Below are 20,797 nucleotides of genomic sequence, written 5' to 3' on the forward strand. Positions count from 1 at the left end.
AAAAAAAAAAAAGGAAAACCCCTCAGTATAGCAAAAGAAAAAATAGTGATTATATGATGCATAAATTTTAAGCAAAATCAATAGCTATCATCTGTGAAAAAAGCATACTTTAAAAAAAAAGCTACTGCTGTAGAGCTGTGCCTGTACATGTGATCAGAATGCATACTAAGATTCCCCGCTCAATAACAAAAAAGGACGCCTGCAGTTTCCTTATTTTGCAGCACAATGTAAAAGCAATAGATACAGAGGAATATGGAAGTAGGCTGGTATGCTGACTCAGCAGCTCATATAGACCCACGCACATTTTGACAGAGTTGAAAAAAAATTCACATTTATTTACTGTCAAACAGGTGTTAAACTTTACATTGGATATTAGTGATGGGCTCATTATTAACAAGGTTTACACAAAGATGAAAAAGCTGAATTTTGCTGTAAATTTACACTTCATTAGAACTTTTATCATAAAATAAATTAATTGCTAAATATTGGCAGAAGGAATATGGAAGAGTATTTATTTATTTATTTATTTGTTTGTTTTTGTTTCTCTTTAAAAAAAAAAAAAAGGATCAGGCACCGTCTGCACATTAGAATGTTTGTGATTAGTGTCCAGTGCCTTTTTTGTTCCTCTGTTAAAGAATTAACAGTGAAATGATTTACAATCTTTACCAGATTTCATTAAATTTGTGCAAGTCATGGCATAACTGGCTTCAGTTTTCTCCCCATGAAGCATGTTCTTTTGGCAATAAGAAATTTAAGAAATAACAAAACCTTTGAATAGCAGAACACTGTTTACAGTGAAAAGAAGTGAAATTAGTTAAGACTATGCCTAGCATACTATTATGAACAGAGTGAAAAGAAAATGTCTAATATGTGCAACCAAGAGTTTTTTTTCACAATACTTTCTTCAAACTCTTTAATATCTTAATGACAATTACCATTCAGTTGGGCCACAAATGTACTTTTACCCTAGCAATAGAACAAAATATAATTTCTTTAGCCATTTTTCATGAGAAGAGGTTATTGTACAGTCAAGGAACTATATGAAATAAGGCCTGTGGCTTGATTGCTAGTGGTTAGACATGTTTTCAATCTTTGCCTTAGATTTGCAGTGAACTGCAGGGTCTCTACTGTTTTTGCAAGTCTCGTCAGGAACAGTACGGTACAGTAGGTTTGTCCCACAGGATTTTAGAGCCTACGTCTTGTATATAATACAATGCAGGTCTACAAAAATGGTGCAGCCATATTTACAAATTTAGTTCAGAATCTGCTGCAGTACAATGGCTGAATAGGATTCTCTATTTTCACAATTTCATGAATTCAGCAGCAGAAGATAACCTAAATAACTTGTTGGTATCTCTTTTCTTTGTAACAAATAATTATTTTTAGTATACTCTGTATGTACAAAGTTTTTGCTCTATAAAAAATTTTCACAGAACTGCAAGGTCCGAAAATCTCCAGCAGACTGGAGAGCCATGGATCAGCAGAGTTATCTCCTCCAGCAGATATGAAAGGGAGAAGGGGGCTTGTGTAGAGCCAATTTTTTAATACCTGCATGTGGCCCTTAGTGTTCCTTTGATACACTATTAAAGGCTTGTTACTAGTTGCATTTGTCCTTCTCTAACATCCCCTTCAGGAATGCAGCCTTCTTTGTTAATGGGAATAATATAGCCATCACTATTGCCTCTGCTTATTTGATAGTACATCTGAAGTTGGTGGCCAGCTCCAAGATTTGGCATGCTTTTGTAGTATATGTCCTCATTCTCACTTCTTCTGGAGGGTGAAAGATCTTCTTCAACGTCAGGGCTGCTCTCAGGATAAGGAGAGTCTCTCAGATTGGGCATGCTTGTGTATAGCGAGTCTCTGTTTGGGGACTGTAGGTGATCCTCAACTTCAGCTGTTAGTTGAGACACATAACTATCCGTACCCTCCGTCTTCACTTTCTTCTGTGGATGGTACAGAAGGGAGTGAGTTCGTTGGGGAATGAGAGGTGCCTCCAGCTCTTTATGGTGAATCTCTAGTCCTGGATTGTCGCCATGCATTAAAGATGACGCATCTGCTACAATTGCATCATCTTCACTACTGCTCCCACCAATTACAGCTTTGGATGGTAGCGTACGCTCAAGGTTATGGTTCTTGCTGCTGCCCCGGAGATTGTTGTGGACTAGTTCTGAAATTATCATTTTTTCAAAAGCAGTATCATTCAGGCTTAGTCCACAGTCTACAACTTGCACACTGTCATTGTAGTCCCCATTGCGAAGTGAATAACTGTTGTTGAAGTTACCATTTAGCGGTAGAGTATCCATGGCACTTGTATCCCTGGCATTGTTCAGTGAATGTCCTGAAACAGAAAAGGAACATATTTGGTGATCATGGGCCTTCTTTTATGACTTACATTTCTGTCTTTAGATTATAAATGTCTTTAATGTAGTTCAGGACAAAGTTTTACTTGAAGTAATAGCTGAGACATTTATCTTATTACCCCCTGCAAACACAGTTGCAAACGTTGTTGGAAAGATGTATATTAAAAACTATCAAATAAGGGATTTTTAAACTACAAATTGTATCCATTTTCTAAGTTTTCCAATAAGGAATAAATTCACTCCCCATGCCCTTGCATACACAATGCAAAGCAATTCAATTAGAACATTTACACTAAGGAGAACAATGTGATTTAGAAAAAATAAATAAAAACACAATTTGTCCTAAACAACACTAAATTAAAAAAAGGCCTAGATCACATATAAACTGAAGGTCAATGTACAACAAACCCACATACTAGCAAGCAACTAGTGCAACAAGATTTTAAATGTTTCCTTTTCTGAAGATGAAGAAAAGAAAAGAATGAAAAAAATGGACAAATACAAGAATCCGTGTTAAACAAGGACAGCCATCTTTCACACTAAAGGGAGCAGGGCCCACAAGCATCATCCAACAACACGATAGACAGCAGGTGGAATGACTCACTTTGGACAACTCACATCATGTCTGTCTGCTCAGGCTATCTGGCCTAAGAGTAGCTGATATATAAAAGAAAGTAAAATGATTTATTGTAACATGATGAAGAATTACTAGGCTTCTCAGCAACTTAGTTGAAACAAGGGTTCAGCAAATTAGATTGTTAGCAATAAAAGCTTTTTTTAAATTTTATGTAGGGTTTTTAAAAATTTTTTTGCATAATTTTGTCTGCCAGCAACTGCCCCAGGCATCTGAAGGTCAAAGTTCACCTGTAGCCTGCAGTCTGCATCAGTCACAGTGACAGCACTGAATGAACCCCCAAAAGGCAAAATAGGGTTTTGGCCCGCAGATATCTTGGGCTTGAGGATCAAATGCAGAAATGTCAGGAAGTTCTGTAAACATGGGTCACAGAAATTAAGCCAAAGACTAAATATTAATTATGAAATGGGAGGAGATCTTCTAACATCTTTTAACTGCTGGAAGAATGACTGAATAGATAGGATCTTCTTGAATAATGACAAGAAATTGATAAAATAAAATGGGTCACTCATGATGAAATTGTGTCATAGAAATAAAAATGTGTTTTCCATTGACACAAATACATGTAAACTAGTCACCACAGTCCAGGCAAAAACAAAACAAAACATTTTTGAGAAATGGAATATGAAAAAAGGAAAACTGAACAGCTTATATTGTGGAGAAAAGGTTTACCCATAGAAATATCTAAAGAACAATGGAATGACATTATTGAGATGAAACTGACCACTGTGAGGCTGCTGCATTATATGCAAGGCTTGGAGGAGTATATCTACAAATATCTTATTTAGATGAAGAATTTAATTTTCAGTTCTGCAATCACTCAACACTTAAAGCTGCAGCTTACCCTTAAAACATAAAATCTCCTGCAAACCTACCCCTCCTGCCCCTCTTCAAAGTAGGTCTTTTATAAATTAAAAAAAAAAAAAAATCAACATCTGTAAGGGGATATTCATTTGAAACTAAATTCTTTATTTGCTAGTTCTGCTTGGTTCCAGATTTCCATGTGCCCTGAATTATATGTTAAGTGATGATGGTGGTGGTTTGGTACTTCTCTGTAGCTTTGATTAAATAACTTTGTAGTTTTGTAATTTCATATATGTTCTATGATCGGGCTGCAAAAGCTTACCAGAGCAGAACAGATGGCATTTAGAACAAAGCAGTGACATTTTTCTCCACTGAAATGCATGAGTTTTTTTGGGTTTAAAAAATATTTTTAGTTCTTATTCAATTCCACTGAGGCAGGTACTGGAGAATATTTTGCATCTCAGAAAATGGGCCTGGTATGTTTTGCTGCAGATTTAAGCATATTAGGACACAGTTTGGTTTGAAAAGGCAGATTTTGCTGCCCGTAATGCACGTGAAGTCTTTCCATAGCCTGTAGCAAGATTACTGTGGGAACGTGGAAATGGTAAGCAGATTATGAAATATTTCTGTTGGACGATGCTCTGTTTTTAAACAGCAAATTATTTCAGCATTGCAAATCAATCAATCAATCAATCATGCTTGCCACAGATCTATGGTCATTATTTAAAGGACAGCATGGACGAGATGCTTAAATGTGGTGGGGGGGAAGGGGGAATTTGGTGAAAAATGTAAATGCAAATTGTGAACCACTTGCCCACTGAGTCTACTTCATGATGGCTACTTATGTTTTTAATTGTGCCTCTTAAAAACCATGCTGAAAAAATTTACATTTGATAGGCAAAGTTAAGTTTTACTCCCATACTTGTCTCTCTGTAGGTCGCTAGAGGAAAGCATAAGGAAAGCAGGGAAACAAGAGAATAAAAATAGAAACTGTAGTTAAGTTAAAAAGAAATTCTTGAGGTTTAAACAGGATTTTATATTTGCTATACATTCAGAGATTTGCAAGAAAAAAAAACAACTGAACTACATTCAATTTGCCTTTATCAGAACTTTCTAATAAATATGAATAGATTTACTACTTAAGATAAGCATAAAACCGTAAACTGACAACACAAACTAATCCTGCAATCTGACCTGTTCTGCCTTCAAACTGTATTGAATGCTTTTTTTTTTTTTTTTCTGAAGAATGAGCTAGCATAAAGCTGCACTATACTATAGTTTGTTCTTTGGTTTCCTACTGAATACAATTAACTAGACCATAAATGACAAGTCTTCTTGCAGTGCACCATTATTGAATTAACTCCATCAGCTGATTTCATCTCTAAGCTTTAGAGTCAACTGAACCTAATATTACATAGACATGGTACCTCTAAATGATTTATATCTTGAAGATGGGTTCTCAGACCATGTGTTGTCAGTCCTGTAATAGTATATTAAGATTTATGCCACCTGTGTTAAAGACATGGATAATTATTGGTACATACTACTTGGCTAAGACATTACTATAATATAGTGCAGTTTTATAAGCCTGATGCAGGCAAGGCTGAGGTTTCCGTTAAAAAAATCAACAGAAAGACAGATTACAGAACGAGGAGATTGCAAGATGAGCTTTAAAGCTACAGAAACATAGATGCCTGGTCACAAAGAATGGCAGTTTTATTAAGTGTAAGCACACCTGGTGAGTTAAACACTGGAGCTGACGGGGCATTACATACAACTGTCTCAGCGAGCAGTGTGTTATAGGGGTTGTTAGTGCCATGGGGCCGAAGAAGCGGGTTTGTTAGTAGGTAATTGCCAGTCATTCCTAAAGCAAAGAAACAGAAAGAGAGACATCAGTTTTCTAATTTTGCTCTGACAGTTTCAATAAAGGGTTTTTGGTTTTTTTTTTGTTTCTCATAAGCAGTGTCAAATGCAATTCTGCTGCTAATATCTGATTGCATTTGAACTATTAATTTGAAGGCGGGATAGGGATAATGTAGCTAAATTTCATTGACTCACAGGTGCTTTTGTGAAATCCCCAAAGTAAACACCTGCTGAGTATGACGCTCACCAATTTATACCAAATCACTCTGAACCATGAAATGGCAATTAAGGAGACAGAGAGCCACAGTATGTTTCAAGCTGTTGCAGCTTAACATTAAGACCCTTAATCACAATGGTCCAGGCAGAGAATTCTGAACTTTACTACAAGTGTTGGACAACCCCTAATGAGAACAGCAGTGTTAATAAAAACACCAACAGAAGCAAAAGGGAAAATATCTTTTTCAAACAGGAAGAAAGAAAGAAAAACGGCAAAAAGCCTAGTGCGGTTTATGCAAAAGCAGACATGCTGCAAAATTTTAAAAGAAATAAGACAATAACATATCAGTCTACTGACAGTCATACTGAGCTCTCTGGTAAGATTTCAAAAGCATATCTTTGATACCTCATTCTTTTGATCACAATACTGTTGAGGTAAAAACACAATCTAAGGAATCCATAGGAATGCTTTCTAGTTTCTGTTTAATGCATTCTAGTTTTAAGAAACCCTTTAGAATTGCACAAACCCCCCCCCCAAATCAATATAAGGTTCTATATTTAGGTTTTAGACTAATGCCATTCTTTTTATGCATAACAGTGAAAGGAAACATTCAAAAATAATTCATGAGAACTGAGTTTGTTTGTTTTTTTAATTTTGAATTTTTACGTCTGATGGGAACTTTACATGACTAAAGAGAGCTTGAAAGTGACTTTATGAATTTTTAAACTAAATTTGAATTATGTTCTTACTCAGGCAATAGCAGGAATATATTCTATTTTAAATATTAATACTTTTCCGCTGATGAAAATATTTTATCCTGAGCAGAATTCTTGAGAAGTCAGAGAATTCCTTTATTGACAGATTATGCTAATATTAGGAAAAAAAAAACTAATTTTACTGAAAATTAAACTGACTCAACTTCAAAGAAGCTGCAGTATAGAAATATCCTAAGTTGTCAAGTTCTATGTTCAAGAATACTGCATATTCCCCAAAAACCTTAATTTTAACCAGAAAAAATAAAAAAATGCAACCTCCTGAGGATAGGAAATAGTTTCTATTGCTTATATTTTCATATATTCTAAACACAATTCCCATGTGTTAACAGTAACAGATTAATATTTAAATGCAAGACTAATGGCAATATCTATTTCATAAACGAACTAGTATACATCTGGAGGCCAATATTCAAAAAACATAGAATGGATAACTTATCCAGCTAAATTTAGCCAGCTAAATTATCCTAGATATTCAGCAGAATAAACATCCCTGAATCTGACTACCTTTAAAAGGACCTTAAACCCAAGGGACTTATTTTTGAATATTGCAGTTAGGTTGAAAGTTAGCTGGCCTCATGGGGTTGGATAACTTTGGCCTTAACTGGCTGTATTCAAAAGAATATAATTGGTAAAGAGACCATAATTTTCACAAAATAAATAAAATAAAATAAGTCCCGCATTGGCTAGGCGGCCTGAAGCACAGACCCCCGGCCAAACATATAAAACATGGGGCCTACCGAGCCAAGTCTCTCCATCCCGCCCCCCCCCCAAAACCCTGCTACAAACAGTTATGGGTCTGTAAGGAGGTCTCCCCCGTCCGTTCCCTGGTTTAAGGTTAAGTAATGCTCCTTCCTCTGCCTCCCTTCCCTGCACGTCAACCCTCTCTCCCTCCCAGTACCTTTTTTCAGAACTTTCTAATCTGCCTGGATCATGGTACAAACTTTCCTTTCTTCCAAAGCCCATGTTTATTCCCCTTGTTCAATGTAACTTTTTACCTTCTATATATTGTTAATTGGTTCTCCCCTAGTTTCATTGTAAACCGGTACGATAAGACCTCGTCTTGAGCATCGGTATATTAAAAGAATTTAAATAAATAAATAAATAAATAATCGCCATACTGGCACTTTCTGCATTGCTATAACCAGCAACCATTGGAAGCAGAAGCTACCAGTGTAGCTGGCACAGCAAGGCAGAAAGCACCAGGATCATAGTACGAGTATGCCGTATTCCCAGCAGAAGAGAAAGTTTTGAAAAGGTAGCAGGAGGACTGGAGGGAGGCAGAGGAGTGGGCATTACTTTACTATTATACAGAACTGGAGAGGAGGTGTGGGGAGGTCTACCTGCAGACCCTTAATACTTATTTTAAACTGCTTGCAGAGGATGGGAAGCCAGAGTCTAGTAGGGTCCATGTTTTATATGCTTGGTGGGGGTCTTTGGGACTTTTGTTTTTTTTTTCCTGTGTGATAGGGGGCATGGCCACTTAACCAGCAACCTTTGAAAATAGCTGGTTAATTCTTAAGTTAACCAGCCACATGAGGCCAAACAACTTTAGATCTGCTCGAGGACACAGCTAAGTTAGCCGGAAAACCTAAATCGGAAGCTCCTAACATAGGAATTAACTGGATAAGTTACCTGGCTAACTCGTCCCCACGTCAGAATGCCCCCAAAATGCCTATTGCTTTTCTGGCTAAAAGTTAGCTGGATAAGTACTGGTGAATTATCCAGCTAAATGGCTTTGAATACTGGCCTCTTGGTTTTTTTTTTTGGTTTTTTTTTAATAAAAATTATTTCACTGCAAGTGCAGTGAGTATGTATGTAACAAATCCTGTCAGCATACCTACTTTGTCCATAATTAAAGAATTTAGCTGCTTTCACTGACAATATTCTACATTGAAAAATATTATGGGCTGTAAAATTATGATCTCTAATGCATTAAAAATATACCTCTGCTTATATTCATGTCTGAGATTTAACCTATGAAGGTCAGGGAAAAGTTTAAAATAATGTTTTTGCTTTTAAGATGAATAATTGATTACATTTATTTGAATATGCTCTCCATAAATGGATAAAGTTAATTTGCAGTGAATGTGCAAGATAAAGGAACAGGACTTATAATGAAGGCTCGTAAAACTAATAGACAAACAACTTGTCTCATAGGTTTTTCTTCAGCACAATTTACTCTAAATGCAAAACAACATTCTAAGTTATCTTACATTTAAGTAATGCATTACTGACCTTGATTAAGTGTAGAAGTACTGTTGATATCACCTGAGATGAAGGAAGATTCAGATTGTTTTCTGACAGTGTCATTCCACATCCTCCTTATACGAGACTGTTCATGAGAAACAACAGGACCAACAAGGTTTAGGCCAAATAAAAACTTACTTCATTATGGAGAAATACTTAATTTCTTAACTAAGAGTACAGTAGAAACCTGCTTATCAAAAGTTAATTTCTGTGCCTCTGTCACAGAAAGTATAATCTACAACTTTCCAATTAGAAAAAAAACACAAAACATGCGGCATGTGCACCATAAAAAGAGTGCCATTTTTTCCATTTAAAAAAAAGTGTGCAAAAGAAAAAAAATGTAAGAAAAACCTTGAGGAAATATTTAAAAACAAATCAATCCCGCAATAAGAAAAAGCATGTATTTTGCCACCTAGATCATTATAATGAGAAGACAATTAGTGCAACTGAACGGAACATGTCTCCATAGGCTTTCTATAAATAAGGTTAATTAAAAGATGCTGTCAAACTCTTTGTTACCTGTGTGCCAGAGGAATAGCGAGCACTAGTTCTTGTAGTTGATGCTTTCACTGAACTGTGGGGGCTCTCAGTCGGTAGTCCACCACAACAGTAGGAATGTCGGAAACATTTACTATATTCCTTACGTACCTATAGTAGAATGGAAAAATTAACATCGGCTTATTTAAAACAAATATACATCCCCCTGGAGTAAGCAAGCACATGCTGCATCCCAGCACAGTCTGTGCATAGTCTAAAGTATTAAATAGTAAAAAGCTGTATTTATTGCATAGCTGACCAATGTCAATGAAAGAAAAACAGATCCTTCGCTCACAGTTCCAGACGTTAAAACATTTTACAAATAGCACCTGCTATTAAACTATAAATAAATTCAGGGTGTTATTCCAATTCAGTTTACCTTAGATATATATCTGACCAACCTGCAATACAAAAAGCAGTCAAAACTCTTTAATCCTCATGTCATAATATGCTGGGTGTACACATGAATCAGGTTGCTATGCGTATAGTTTTATAAGAAATTTCTCTAGTGAACGAGTCATTTTATTTTGTGAATTATAGAATGTTCGTGTTTAACAGGGAACATAACTTCTAGAGACGTGCAGGGCTGGCGGAAGCACTAAAGGAGCTAGATGGCAGCCTAGTGTGCCAGGGGCAGCAGCCACGGAATGCAGCAAGAGCCCGCATAGTGGCAGTCTCACGGCGGTGCAAATAAATTAATCGGGGGCTCAGGGCGACTGTCATGCTGTGCCAAGATGAGACATCCACTGCCTCGGCAGCAGTAGTGGCAGCTCAGCAGCTGCCAGCAGGATATTTCGGCGATGAGCGACTGGTCCGTCTTCAACCGACTACCGGCTCAAAGGCTTCACATGAATCTCTCTGCGAGTTGCTCACCGGGCCCACGCAAATGCTTCACCTTCACTTCTGTTGGTGAGTCGGCAGCCGCCCCCCCTCCCCCCACGAACAGAAGGCTGTCTGTAATCGAGTGCGCAGATGTAGCAGGGAAGCTTGTTCTATCTGTTGTGTGTGTACTCGAGGGGGGAGTGGAACATAAGCAGTGCAGCAGGGCACCACGAAGAAGAGACCTATCCCACTCCACAGTCCACGCCCCACCGACCAGATCCAGCCTGCCCACGCTGAGGAAATCCTGGCTGCAGCCTTTAGGCTAGTCAACTAAGCCAATGATCCCTCTGCTCTGGGGGGTGGGGGTGGAAATCTCAGTGAGCCACGGGACAGAGAGGACAATGGCTGGGCCAATTATGGCCAAATTTGACAGCTATGGGGGGGAGGGGGGGAAGAGGAGCGGCCCTGAGGGGAGAAGGAGAACAAGAACTCTGATAGCAGAGCCTGGAGACATGGCATGGAGGAAGAAGTCGAGGCCGAGACCGGAGGGGGGTGGAGGCGGGTGCAAGGCAAAAGGTTCACCTAGGGTGTCCAATACCCTTGCACTGGCCCTGTAGATGTGACACTGATTTTCTCACTTTCTTATTAAAATCAAACTTTTATAATGTAATTAGTTAAAAAGTTTTGCTCTCTCTAGTGCAGAAATGAAGAACTCTAATGTGAGCTGCAAACAGGTTGGACTTTCAGGAATTCCATGAATATTCAAGACATACATTTGCATACTTTTTTTGTAACAATTTTTATTGAAGGCAAACCAAACTCTCCAACTTTGCCAAATACAATTTTTCAGTATACTGTAAGACAGAATTACCCCCCTCCTCATTTTACCAGAATTGGTATTTTTAAAATCTAGGACTTGGCCTTTTGTGCTCTCTTTCCTGCCTTGGCTGTAATCCTGTCTCTTTTCACAGGTCTCTTGAAGCAGTTTAAAATGAAACATCGATGTCAGGATCTGCCTGGTAATGCAGGGCCTTACAATTTTAGGACCTGAATGTTTGGATTATTCCACCTAAGTATTTTTGATCTTAAAACTTTGTGTGTCCAGGACTGACCACTGGAATCACAGTTTAAAGCACAAAAGTTAAGTTTATTCATGGACATTTTATTTTTTTTTTTAACTGGAATATAATGCAAGGCGTGATTTTGCTTCATTGGAAAGTTTGCAAATTGAAGTTCCATGTTTGAGGCCACAAATTTACAATATGAAATGCCGTTTTTTTTTTAGGGTACAAGAATACATGGATTATCTGGGGGGGATGTCTTGGATTGACGCTCAGAATTTACATCAGAACTCTGGCAGGCACTAATGAGTCTTCTTGGGATCTGGCTACATTTATCCTTGGCATACCATCCAGAGTCCAACAGCCAGAGCATGAATCAGATAGTAACATAGTAAATGGCCCACCCAGCCTGCCCAGTAGAGATTCATTCAAGTTAAGAAAATATTAAGGATGTTAGAATACTTCCAGTGCTTCTGTAACTACAAGCAAAACAACTGGGTCACGTTACTATTAACAGCAGGGTTTATATATAACACTAGGGATTTGCATTAGTTTAAAACGAATTAGGCAATTTCAACGAAATTGCAGAATTCTTCCTGGTTCGGTAGACCTGAATCCCGAAACTGATTTTTCCCGAAATTTGGGAAAAATTCATTTTTCGGGTTAGCGCAGGGGCACATTTGTTTTAAAAAAACCAAACCCAACCCTTCAAATTTACTTAATTACAAACCCCCACATCCCGATCCCCCCCCCTAAGACTTACAGAAAGCCCTGGTGGTCCAGTGAGGGTCCCAGGAGCGATCTTCTGCTCTCAGGCCATCGGGCCTGCCAGGAATCAAAATGGCGCCGTGGCTCTTTGCCCTTACCATGTGACAGGGACTACTGGTGCCATTGGTCGGCCCCAATCACATGGTAGGAGCAATGGACGGCTGGCGCCATCTTTGAAAATGGCGTGGACCATCCATTGCTCCTTCCTTGTGACAGGGGCCGACCAATGGTACCAGTAGCCCCTGTTACATTGTAAGGGCAAAGTGCCACTGGCGCCATTTTGATTAGTGGCAACCGAGGGCCTGAGAGGGAGAGATCACTCCCTGGACCCCGCTGGACCACCAGGGCTTTTAGTAAGTCCTGGGGGGGGGGGGATCAGGATGGTGGGGGGTTGTAATTAAGTAAATTTGAAGGGTTGGGGTGCTTTTTGGGTTTTTTTGGTTTGGAAAATCTGCTGAAAAAAAAAAAAAAAGACCCATTGGAAAATAAATTTTTCCACGAAGTGCCCGACCCGAAAGCTTAAAACAAAGCACATCTCTATATAACACTACAGTACGATCTGCAATGAAGATGCTGTCACTCTTTGCAAACCATGGATTTCATCATAGGTTCCATTCTGTATTTGTTCAACATGCGAAGATCTCAGCAGCACTAGCCTGGACCAGATCATGATACTCATGCACAATTGATTCAGAAATTAGAAAGAACTAAGATATACTCTTATCAGAAAGGGCAGCTGACTGGTTGAGACAACTTACTCCTCAATTAAAGGTGAGAGACAGGTTTCAGTTATCAATGTGACATATAAGAATAAAAGCTTATGCAGTCAAGTTAGATCAAAAGTTCCTAAGTCCATTTCCAATTATTATCCTGTTAATTCAGTTATGTTCAAACTTCCATTTGTCGCAAATATTTTCATGTCCATCCAAAATTACATGTAGCTCTTTTTAAACTGTATCATAATCCCTTCGCAGGTTGTCAAGTTCTACTTCTACCACCAGAATTGGTAGGTGGACAGGAGTAATTTGTGGAGGAAGAAATATTGGATTTCAAGAGGATCAGTGATTAACTCCATTATCTATAAGGTCTATGGCCTAGAAGATCAGATGTGGGAGCCTGCCAAGAATGTGCATTCTCCTGAACTGGTAAAGCATTTTCATGCTGCATACCCACAGAAATTTGCTCTTGAGGGTTGCAGGAGTAGATTCTTAGGTGAAGAGAAGGTGGTACTCTTAGGATGCCCAGTCTTGAATTAACAATCGGACCGATTCAGTAAAGTCCGTAGGAGAGCGGACGAATGCCCGCTCTCCCGGCGCGCACACAGGCCACAGGTGGTGCGGTAGAAACGGGCAAAAACCCGGAGTGGCGGCTGTCAGCGGGTTTCGACAGCAGACGCTCAATTTTGCCAGCGTCGGTACTCGAGCCCGCTGACAGCCACGGGCTCAGAAACCAGACGCCGGCAAAATTGAGCGTCCGGTTTTCGGCCCGACAGCCGCCATCCCATTTAAAAATTTTTTTTTCTTACTCTTCGGGACCTCCGACTTAATATCGCCACTGCTTTTCTGTGCACTTTCCCGATGCCGGCAGAAACTAGCGCCTACCTTTGGGTAGGCACTAATTTCTGAAAGTAAAATGTGTGGCTTGGCTGCACATTTTACTTTCTGTATCGCGCGGGCATACCTAATAGGGCCATCAACATGCATTTGCATGTTGAGGGCGCTATTAGGTGCCGCGGGTTGGACGTGCGTTTTCCGCCCCTTACTGAATAAGGGGTTAAGGAAAAACGTGCGTCCTAGGGCAGGGTTAACAGTGCGCTCCGTCGAAGCACACTGTACTGTATCGGCCTGAATGTCTGGAACTAATAGTAGAATGTTTTAATGATGAGCCAAGCCCAGGTGTGGACTATAGAACTCCTGGTAGTTTTAATTTCCTGGATGGCTGAGTTGACTATCCAGCTGGCAGCCCATTTGCCCAGTAGGAGTCAGCTCTAACTGGTTGCCACATTTAAACTCTCCTATAACTCTGTTTCCCTGCTGGTGCAACAAAAACTCAACCTATGCCCTACAGTTCTGTTCTGGCTTCTTCCTGTGTTTGTTCATGCTGCCCCGCCTGCATCCTTACCTTGCTCTTGCAATCTGTTCCTGACTTTCTGAAGTATAACTCTGGTTCTTACTTCCCTGCCTACTTGGACCAACTAACTGGCTTCTATACCTGTCTCAGCCTTCCTGGATTCCAGCCCATTTGCTGTATGTCTATGTTCTTACCTCTATACCTGGCTACTCTCTGGATGTTTTTTCTAATTGTCAACCTCAACTAGGACCTAACTGTGCTTCTTCTGATGGTTTGCCTTAGTAATTTCAAGTATGCTTAATGACTGAGAGCATGAACTGTCAGTTGACTACAGCCCAATGGAATCTTGATATAAAGGTAGTAACTTAATGTTTACTGTAATCATTTACCAAATCTATCAACAAAGTTGACCATTTCCAGCAGTTGTTTCTCCCTCCTCTCCATGCACTGCTAAACAGCTCTCTGTGGTCTCAGAATTGGTTCTTTCATTCACTCATCTGGTGCATTGCTAATCTAGTTTGTTGTGTATGTGTCACAGGCTTTTCAACTCAAACTGAATTGCCACTGGGCAGTAGCTCTATAGATTTAATTCCAAGTTGAATCAATAAAAATTTTGCTTCTCAATCTACTGTGCTATGCCACATATTGAAAAAAAGAAATTTCCTCCCACAGCACATATACAGTTTATGATTTTAGGCTACTCGGTATGTCTCATCGCATAATTAAACTGTGGAATTCATTGCCAGAGGATGTGGTTAAGGCAGTTAGTGTAGCTGGGTTTAAAAAAGGTTTGGATAGTTCCTAGAGCAGAAGTCCATAAACTGCTATTAATCAATAAGGATTAGTAGCTTTTGGACTTGATGGACCCTTGATGGACCTTGGTCTGATCCAGTATGGCATATCTTATGTTGTCACTTTTTTGATTTATCCTTTCTGGTCTTTTGCAGATTTTCAGCCTAATGTCCAGTGGGCTCTTTCTACTTTATAGAGGGTGGTAGCATTTTTTAATATATGGGAAGTCTATCATTAAAACCCAGCCTCTAGCCTATATTAGGCACCGCTCATGTTAATTATGTTATTACCCCCTTATATCTTAATCCAAGTTAATTCGACCTGTTCATTGTAAGACATTTACTTGTCATTGTTGTTATTGTTTAAAATGTAAACCGAATTGATCAATAATTTTGTTATTGGAAAGTCGGTATAGAAAAATGCTAAATAAATAAATAAATAAATAAATAAGTCTGATTCAGTATTTCCTTTATTAACTTTTTAAAGACTCCATGTTTTGGAACTTTCTCTGACAATCATTTCATCTAAATCTCAATTCCAAATCTGGAAGCAGGTCCATAAGTATTTTGATATTTTGTGTTTTAACATTTCTGGGTGCAAGACATCTACCTTTTCTAATGCCGAAATACACCCCTCTATATATCATGAACTCTTATACTAATCTTTTGTAAGTCAGATTTCAAAACCAAAATATCTTTCAATCTCACCCCTGCATACTTTTTAAACTAACAAATCTTTTATAGATTGATACCTCAGGCCTTTTCTTTTCTTGGTTTGCCATTTCCGTGTGGGTCCCTTTGTGGACTAATTTTTTTTTGTAATGCTGTTGCCATCTCCAGGGAGTTGATGAGTTCATTGCTTTTCTCAGTTTTGGCCAAAGTGGGGTCATAAATCAGTTCAATGATTGCATTTTATCAGCTTGGCTATCAAAATTAGCTGTTTAATCAGCTTAATGGGCGCATGTGGATAGAGTTTCTTCCTCACGTCTTCTATCCACAGCATCGCACATCCATTGCATACATTTGCTCTATAAAACAGGTTCATTTGAATAGTTTGGCTATCCTGAAAATCAGACCTGTTTACTGCACTTGAGGACTGAAGCTGTCTTTGCTGCTGTGGTATAATATTCACACTGCCACTAGATTCTACAACTTAAGCTTCAAATTACCAAAATGTCCAGTCTTGGCAATGGGTTTTGTATTGAGAAATACAAATTCTTGTATAAAAAAAGCTTAGGGGAGGTTGCTAATCTAGCACTACCTGATGCAGCCCTTTATCAAAGAGCTGACATTTGTAAATTGAAACAAAATTAAACTGCTAGCTTTATTTTAATGTCTATATTCTGAAGCAAGTGTAGTGCAGGAAACATGAAACTATGCTGCAATGCTGATCACATTGGAAAACTCAAGACCCCCCCTTCTGGAAAACTCCCCCACATTGGAAAACTCAGGAGCCCCCCTTCTGACCCCCCCAAGGCTTGCCAATAATCTCTGGGGGTCCAGCGGGGGTCCGGGAGCCATTTCGTTGTCGGCTGCCAGTAATCAAAATGGCGCCGATAGCCTTTGCCCATATTATGTCACAGAGGCTTTCGGCGCCATTGGTCAGCTCCAGTCACATGACAGGAGCACAAGATGGCGCCGATGGCCATGTGACAGGGGCTGACTAATGGCGCCGGTAGCCCCTGTGACATGGTAGTTCAGAGGCTGCGCGGCACCATTTTAAAGAGCACGGCTGCAGAAACATGGGCACGGAGGAGGGCAAATGGATCCCAGGACCCCACTGGACCACCAGGGATCTACTTTGTAAGTCTTGGGGAGGGATCGGGATGGAGGTGGGGTGGTGAATTATAGTTAAGGTAAATGTTTGGGGTGGTTTGGGGTGGGTTTTAATAAAAAAAAAAAAAAAATGTGTGCCCCTCCCCCAGGCAAACCCGAAAAACGAAATTTCCCCGAAAGTTGGGGAAAATTATTTTCGGGTTTCGGGCCTCCGAAAAAAAAACCGAAGTAGGAAATTTCGGGCAATTTCCTACTTCGGGCGAACAACGAAGCACATCTCTAATGTGGAACGGACTATAAAGTTGAAAAATATTTTTCCACTTTAGACAATAAATATAAAAGATTTTGTTATTCATAAACTTCTTAAAGTCTTTCATGAGAATGGCAGCTTTCTAAATTTTCCCAAACAAGAAAGCTATTGGAATGAGATCAGACTTTTTAAAAAAAACAACTCAGAATGGGTCATTTTGATGGCTCAGTGGCAGTGCTGCATGCTGTCCTGGGGGTGAGGTGGGGTGGGGTAGGATGGTGTTCACTGGTCAAACTTAGTTTGCACTCCCAACACTGACCAGGGCCTGGTGATGTTGGTAAAACATTTGGGTGGGGAGGATCAGGGAATACCAGCCATTGCACAACTGTAATGCCTAGCCTACTGACTGGCCTAAGAGTACATATGTGCAGGGTTCTGAAGGAAATGTACAGGACTGAGGCTGCAAAGGCTCTTCCAGACACAGCATGGTGTTAAAAGTTGGTGAGGATGGGGAGCCCTGAGCATCTGTAAATGAAGGCTCATGGTGCTTTAGCCTCTGTATTGCCTGGTTCTGACTGAGCTTGAAGCCTGGCTGCCAAGTCAATTGGGCCTGACTAACTTCTGGCCACTTGCGCTGTGAAAGGGTACACAGGATGGGGCCACCTAGAGAAGCCGTTAGCAAACCGCGGCCTGCGATGGCCAGAATTTTAAACTGGTCACACAAAATTCAGCTCATGCGTGCCTTCAGACAACACTCTGCTGTGGACTACCAGGGGCAGCGGCTCCTGTTTAATGATTTTTTTCTGCAGCAGCGTCAGCACAACGTAAAACCCTGTCTCCTGCCTGTGCCGAGCTGCATAAGCGGAGGATACAGTTTGCGCTCCTTTTTCCTGCTAAACTGCGTGTTCAACATAATGGCAGTGTCCTCTTTTTTTTTTGTAAAAAGGAAGAAGCCAACTCCTTCATATCTTCGCTGGAACCAGACAAGATTCCTTGATTGGTATAGGCCAACAGGCTTCGAGGTCAACCGAGCTTCTGTATCCTCACCACTCTCGCTGTGACAACATTGTCTTTGATCCCCTATAACGGGGCTGACTCCTGTCTCTTGACACACTGTTCTCTATTTGCGTTCTTTTCCAACAAGGGATGGTTTTGTTGTTAATGTAGTTTAGCTTGTTCTGATCAATTCACAAGTCACCGCAGAGATCTGATGGGGGGAGGGGGGGTAGGCTGTGGGGGGAGAGAGGGCAGAGGGAAGCCCATAAACCTGTTCGGGGAAATGGGTTCTTCGTGCCTCTTGCGGAGCAAAGAGTTCTGGGTATGGATGTATACAGTATGTATGGGGTATGCGACAGTGGGGATGCAGCTTGTGAGTGTATGTGTGCGACGGGGGGGCACCCAGGAGAATGACCCGGAGCCCTAAAGTCTATCAATACACCTGCCATGATTGTGGAGTCTGTTTTAAGGTGGGGGATGGGACACTCAGGCTGGGGGGCGTTCTGTCTGCTCACTGTACAACATTTTTTCTTAAAACTTGTACTTTTTATCCCTCTAAACAGCTGACATGGTTTCGGTTAAAATGACATCCATGAATGTGGATGGTATCCACTCTCTGATTAAACGGAAAACATTATTATCTTTATTTCAGCATTTGAAGGCACAGGTGGTCTTTCTACAGGAGACTCACTTGCTGGAGGTGGAACATATAAATTGCAAAGGGAATGGGTGGGGAGTTGTTACTCCTCGTCCTATTCTTCATGGCAGAGGGGTGTAGCGATACTCATACACAAGCAGATGCCGTTTCAGCTGGATAGAGTTTTGCAGGATGTGGAGGGCAGCTATGTGGTGGTGGTGGTGAAGCTATTTCAACAGCGCATAGCTTTATGCAACGCCTACGTTCCAAATGTCTATTCTCATGATTATTTTGCTAACTTAGTAGGTATCTTAACTAAGCTTCCAGACGGTGAATTAATAGTGGGCGGCGATTTCAATATTGTTATGGACAAGCAAATTGACTGGAAACCCCTGAAGCCCCTGGGCAGTAATGATGCGCACTCGGGAGTCAACTTCCTTTATCAGGAGTTGAATTTAATAGACATTTGGAGGATTTTACATCCAGGAGAGCAAGATTTTACCTTTTTTTTTCTCACCCACATGGTTCTCACTCCAGGTTGGATTATATTTTTGTGCCGGAAAAATTGTTTTCCCGCATCACAGAAGCCAGTATAGGGGTTATCTCAGTTTCTGACCATGCCCCGGTGTCTATTTTACAAATCGGTAAGCCCCCCCCCCCCCTGCGGCTTTTTCCTGGAGAATGCTGCCAGATCTGGGATCTGATGTCCACTTCCAGGAATATATCAAAGAGGGCTGGGAAGAATATATCAAATTTAATAACCTGCCTGAAACTGCCCCGTACACACTCTGGCTCGCTGGGAAAGCAGTAATGCGGGGGAAAATTATAGCTTATGTTGCCAAACGGAATAAACAGCAGAATGCAGAAATCTTGCATTTAACCGCAGAGCTAAAGACAGCACAAACCCTCTTTGTACGAGATCCCACCACTGCAAACCAGCAAGCGGCGGACCAGGTGCGTCAAGCCCTTAATACCGCATTGCACCAAAGAGCATCCAAATCGTTAAGATATTATAAATATAAGTTGTTCAAACACAGGAATGTACCGGGCAAATTTCTTGCAAATTTAGTTAGACCCAGACGTGCCCAACCTTTCATAGTTGGGGTTAAAGGTAGCAATGGCACATATCATACCCATCAAAAAGATATTGAAGTCAGTTTTGTGGATTATTATAGGACAATATACACTTCCAAACCCCACACTCAGTAGGTGTCAGAGGTTTTTTTTTCAAAATTTTACTTGGCCTCAGTCACTTGGTGACTCACTTATGGCGCTAAATGCCTATATAGTGGACTCAGAAAATTTTGCCATTATCCAGAAATTTAAAAAGGCAAAGCGGCTGGCCCCGATGGGCTGAGTAATGAGTTTTATGAAGCGCTCAAGTTTCCTCTCTTACCAAGCATGGTGTCTTATTATAATTCTTTACTCCACAATCCGTCCCTCCCGCAGGAAGAAAATTGTTTGACTATTATCCTTTTTCCCAAAAAGGGGTGGGATCCACAGGATGTGGGATCCTAAAGACCCATTTCCCTTATTAATGTTGCTTGTTACTTGTAATTTCCGTTGCTTTTGTTCCATGTAAACCGAGGTGATGTTTCGACTAACATCGGAATAGAAGACTTTTAAATAAATAAATAAATAAATAAATATAAAAATCCTTGCGGCTGTCCTGACAGCTTGGCTTGCTAATATATTGCCTACATTGATACACTCTGATCAGACCAGTTTTGTTCAACGTCGGCAGTGGGTCTAAAATGTGAGATGTCTCATTGCAGCCCTCAGCTATCACTCACAGGAGGAGGCATTAATTCTGAGTTTAGATGCTGAAAAAGCTTTTGATTCCCTGTCCTGGGACTACATGTTTTGGGCACTCAAGCGATATGGGATAGATGGAGATTTTATCTCCTGGTTAAAAGTTTTGTACCATAACCATAGTGCTTGACGTCATATCAATGGGAGCCTATCAGTTTCTTTTCCTTTAAAATACGGAGTACCCCAGGGCTGACCGCTTTCCCCCTTGTTATTTGTATTGGCAATTGAGCCCTTAGCTGAAACACTTCAGCGGGACAAAGGATTTTGGGGACTGAGTTTGGGAGGACACCCTATTAAACTGCCCATGTTCGCAGATGACATCCTTCTTTTCGTAGGCCGGCCCCGACAAAGTGTACTGGTCATATTGTTGCGTTTC

The 20,797-nt window shown here is 40.3% G+C and overlaps 1 protein-coding gene across 19 annotated transcripts in view; it reads right to left on the reverse strand.

The window, feature by feature from the left end:
• Positions 1 to 314: 314 nt before the first annotated feature.
• Positions 315 to 20,797, reverse strand: part of ADGRL2 (adhesion G protein-coupled receptor L2) — a 579,402-nt gene continuing 558,919 nt past the window's right edge. For 10 of the 19 annotated variants that reach the window (XM_029618001.1, XM_029618004.1, XM_029618002.1 and 7 more), the window contains 4 exons: positions 9,421 to 9,549; positions 8,890 to 8,986; positions 5,534 to 5,662; positions 315 to 2,338 (listed from right to left, as the gene is read on the reverse strand). In XM_029618001.1, coding sequence (XP_029473861.1) covers positions 1,584 to 2,338; positions 5,534 to 5,662; positions 8,890 to 8,986; positions 9,421 to 9,549 — 1,110 coding nt within the window. In that variant the 3' untranslated portion in view covers positions 315 to 1,583. Of the gene's footprint in view, positions 2,339 to 2,964; positions 3,018 to 5,225; positions 5,308 to 5,533; positions 5,663 to 8,889; positions 8,987 to 9,420; positions 9,550 to 20,797 lie in introns of all 19 variants that reach the window. The other 9 variants (XM_029618016.1, XM_029618014.1, XM_029618015.1 and 6 more) reach the window with 3 other exon arrangements.

The sequence above is a fragment of the Rhinatrema bivittatum genome, chromosome 10 (genome assembly GCF_901001135.1).
Source record: "Rhinatrema bivittatum chromosome 10, aRhiBiv1.1, whole genome shotgun sequence".
NCBI lineage: Eukaryota > Metazoa > Chordata > Amphibia > Gymnophiona > Rhinatrematidae > Rhinatrema > Rhinatrema bivittatum.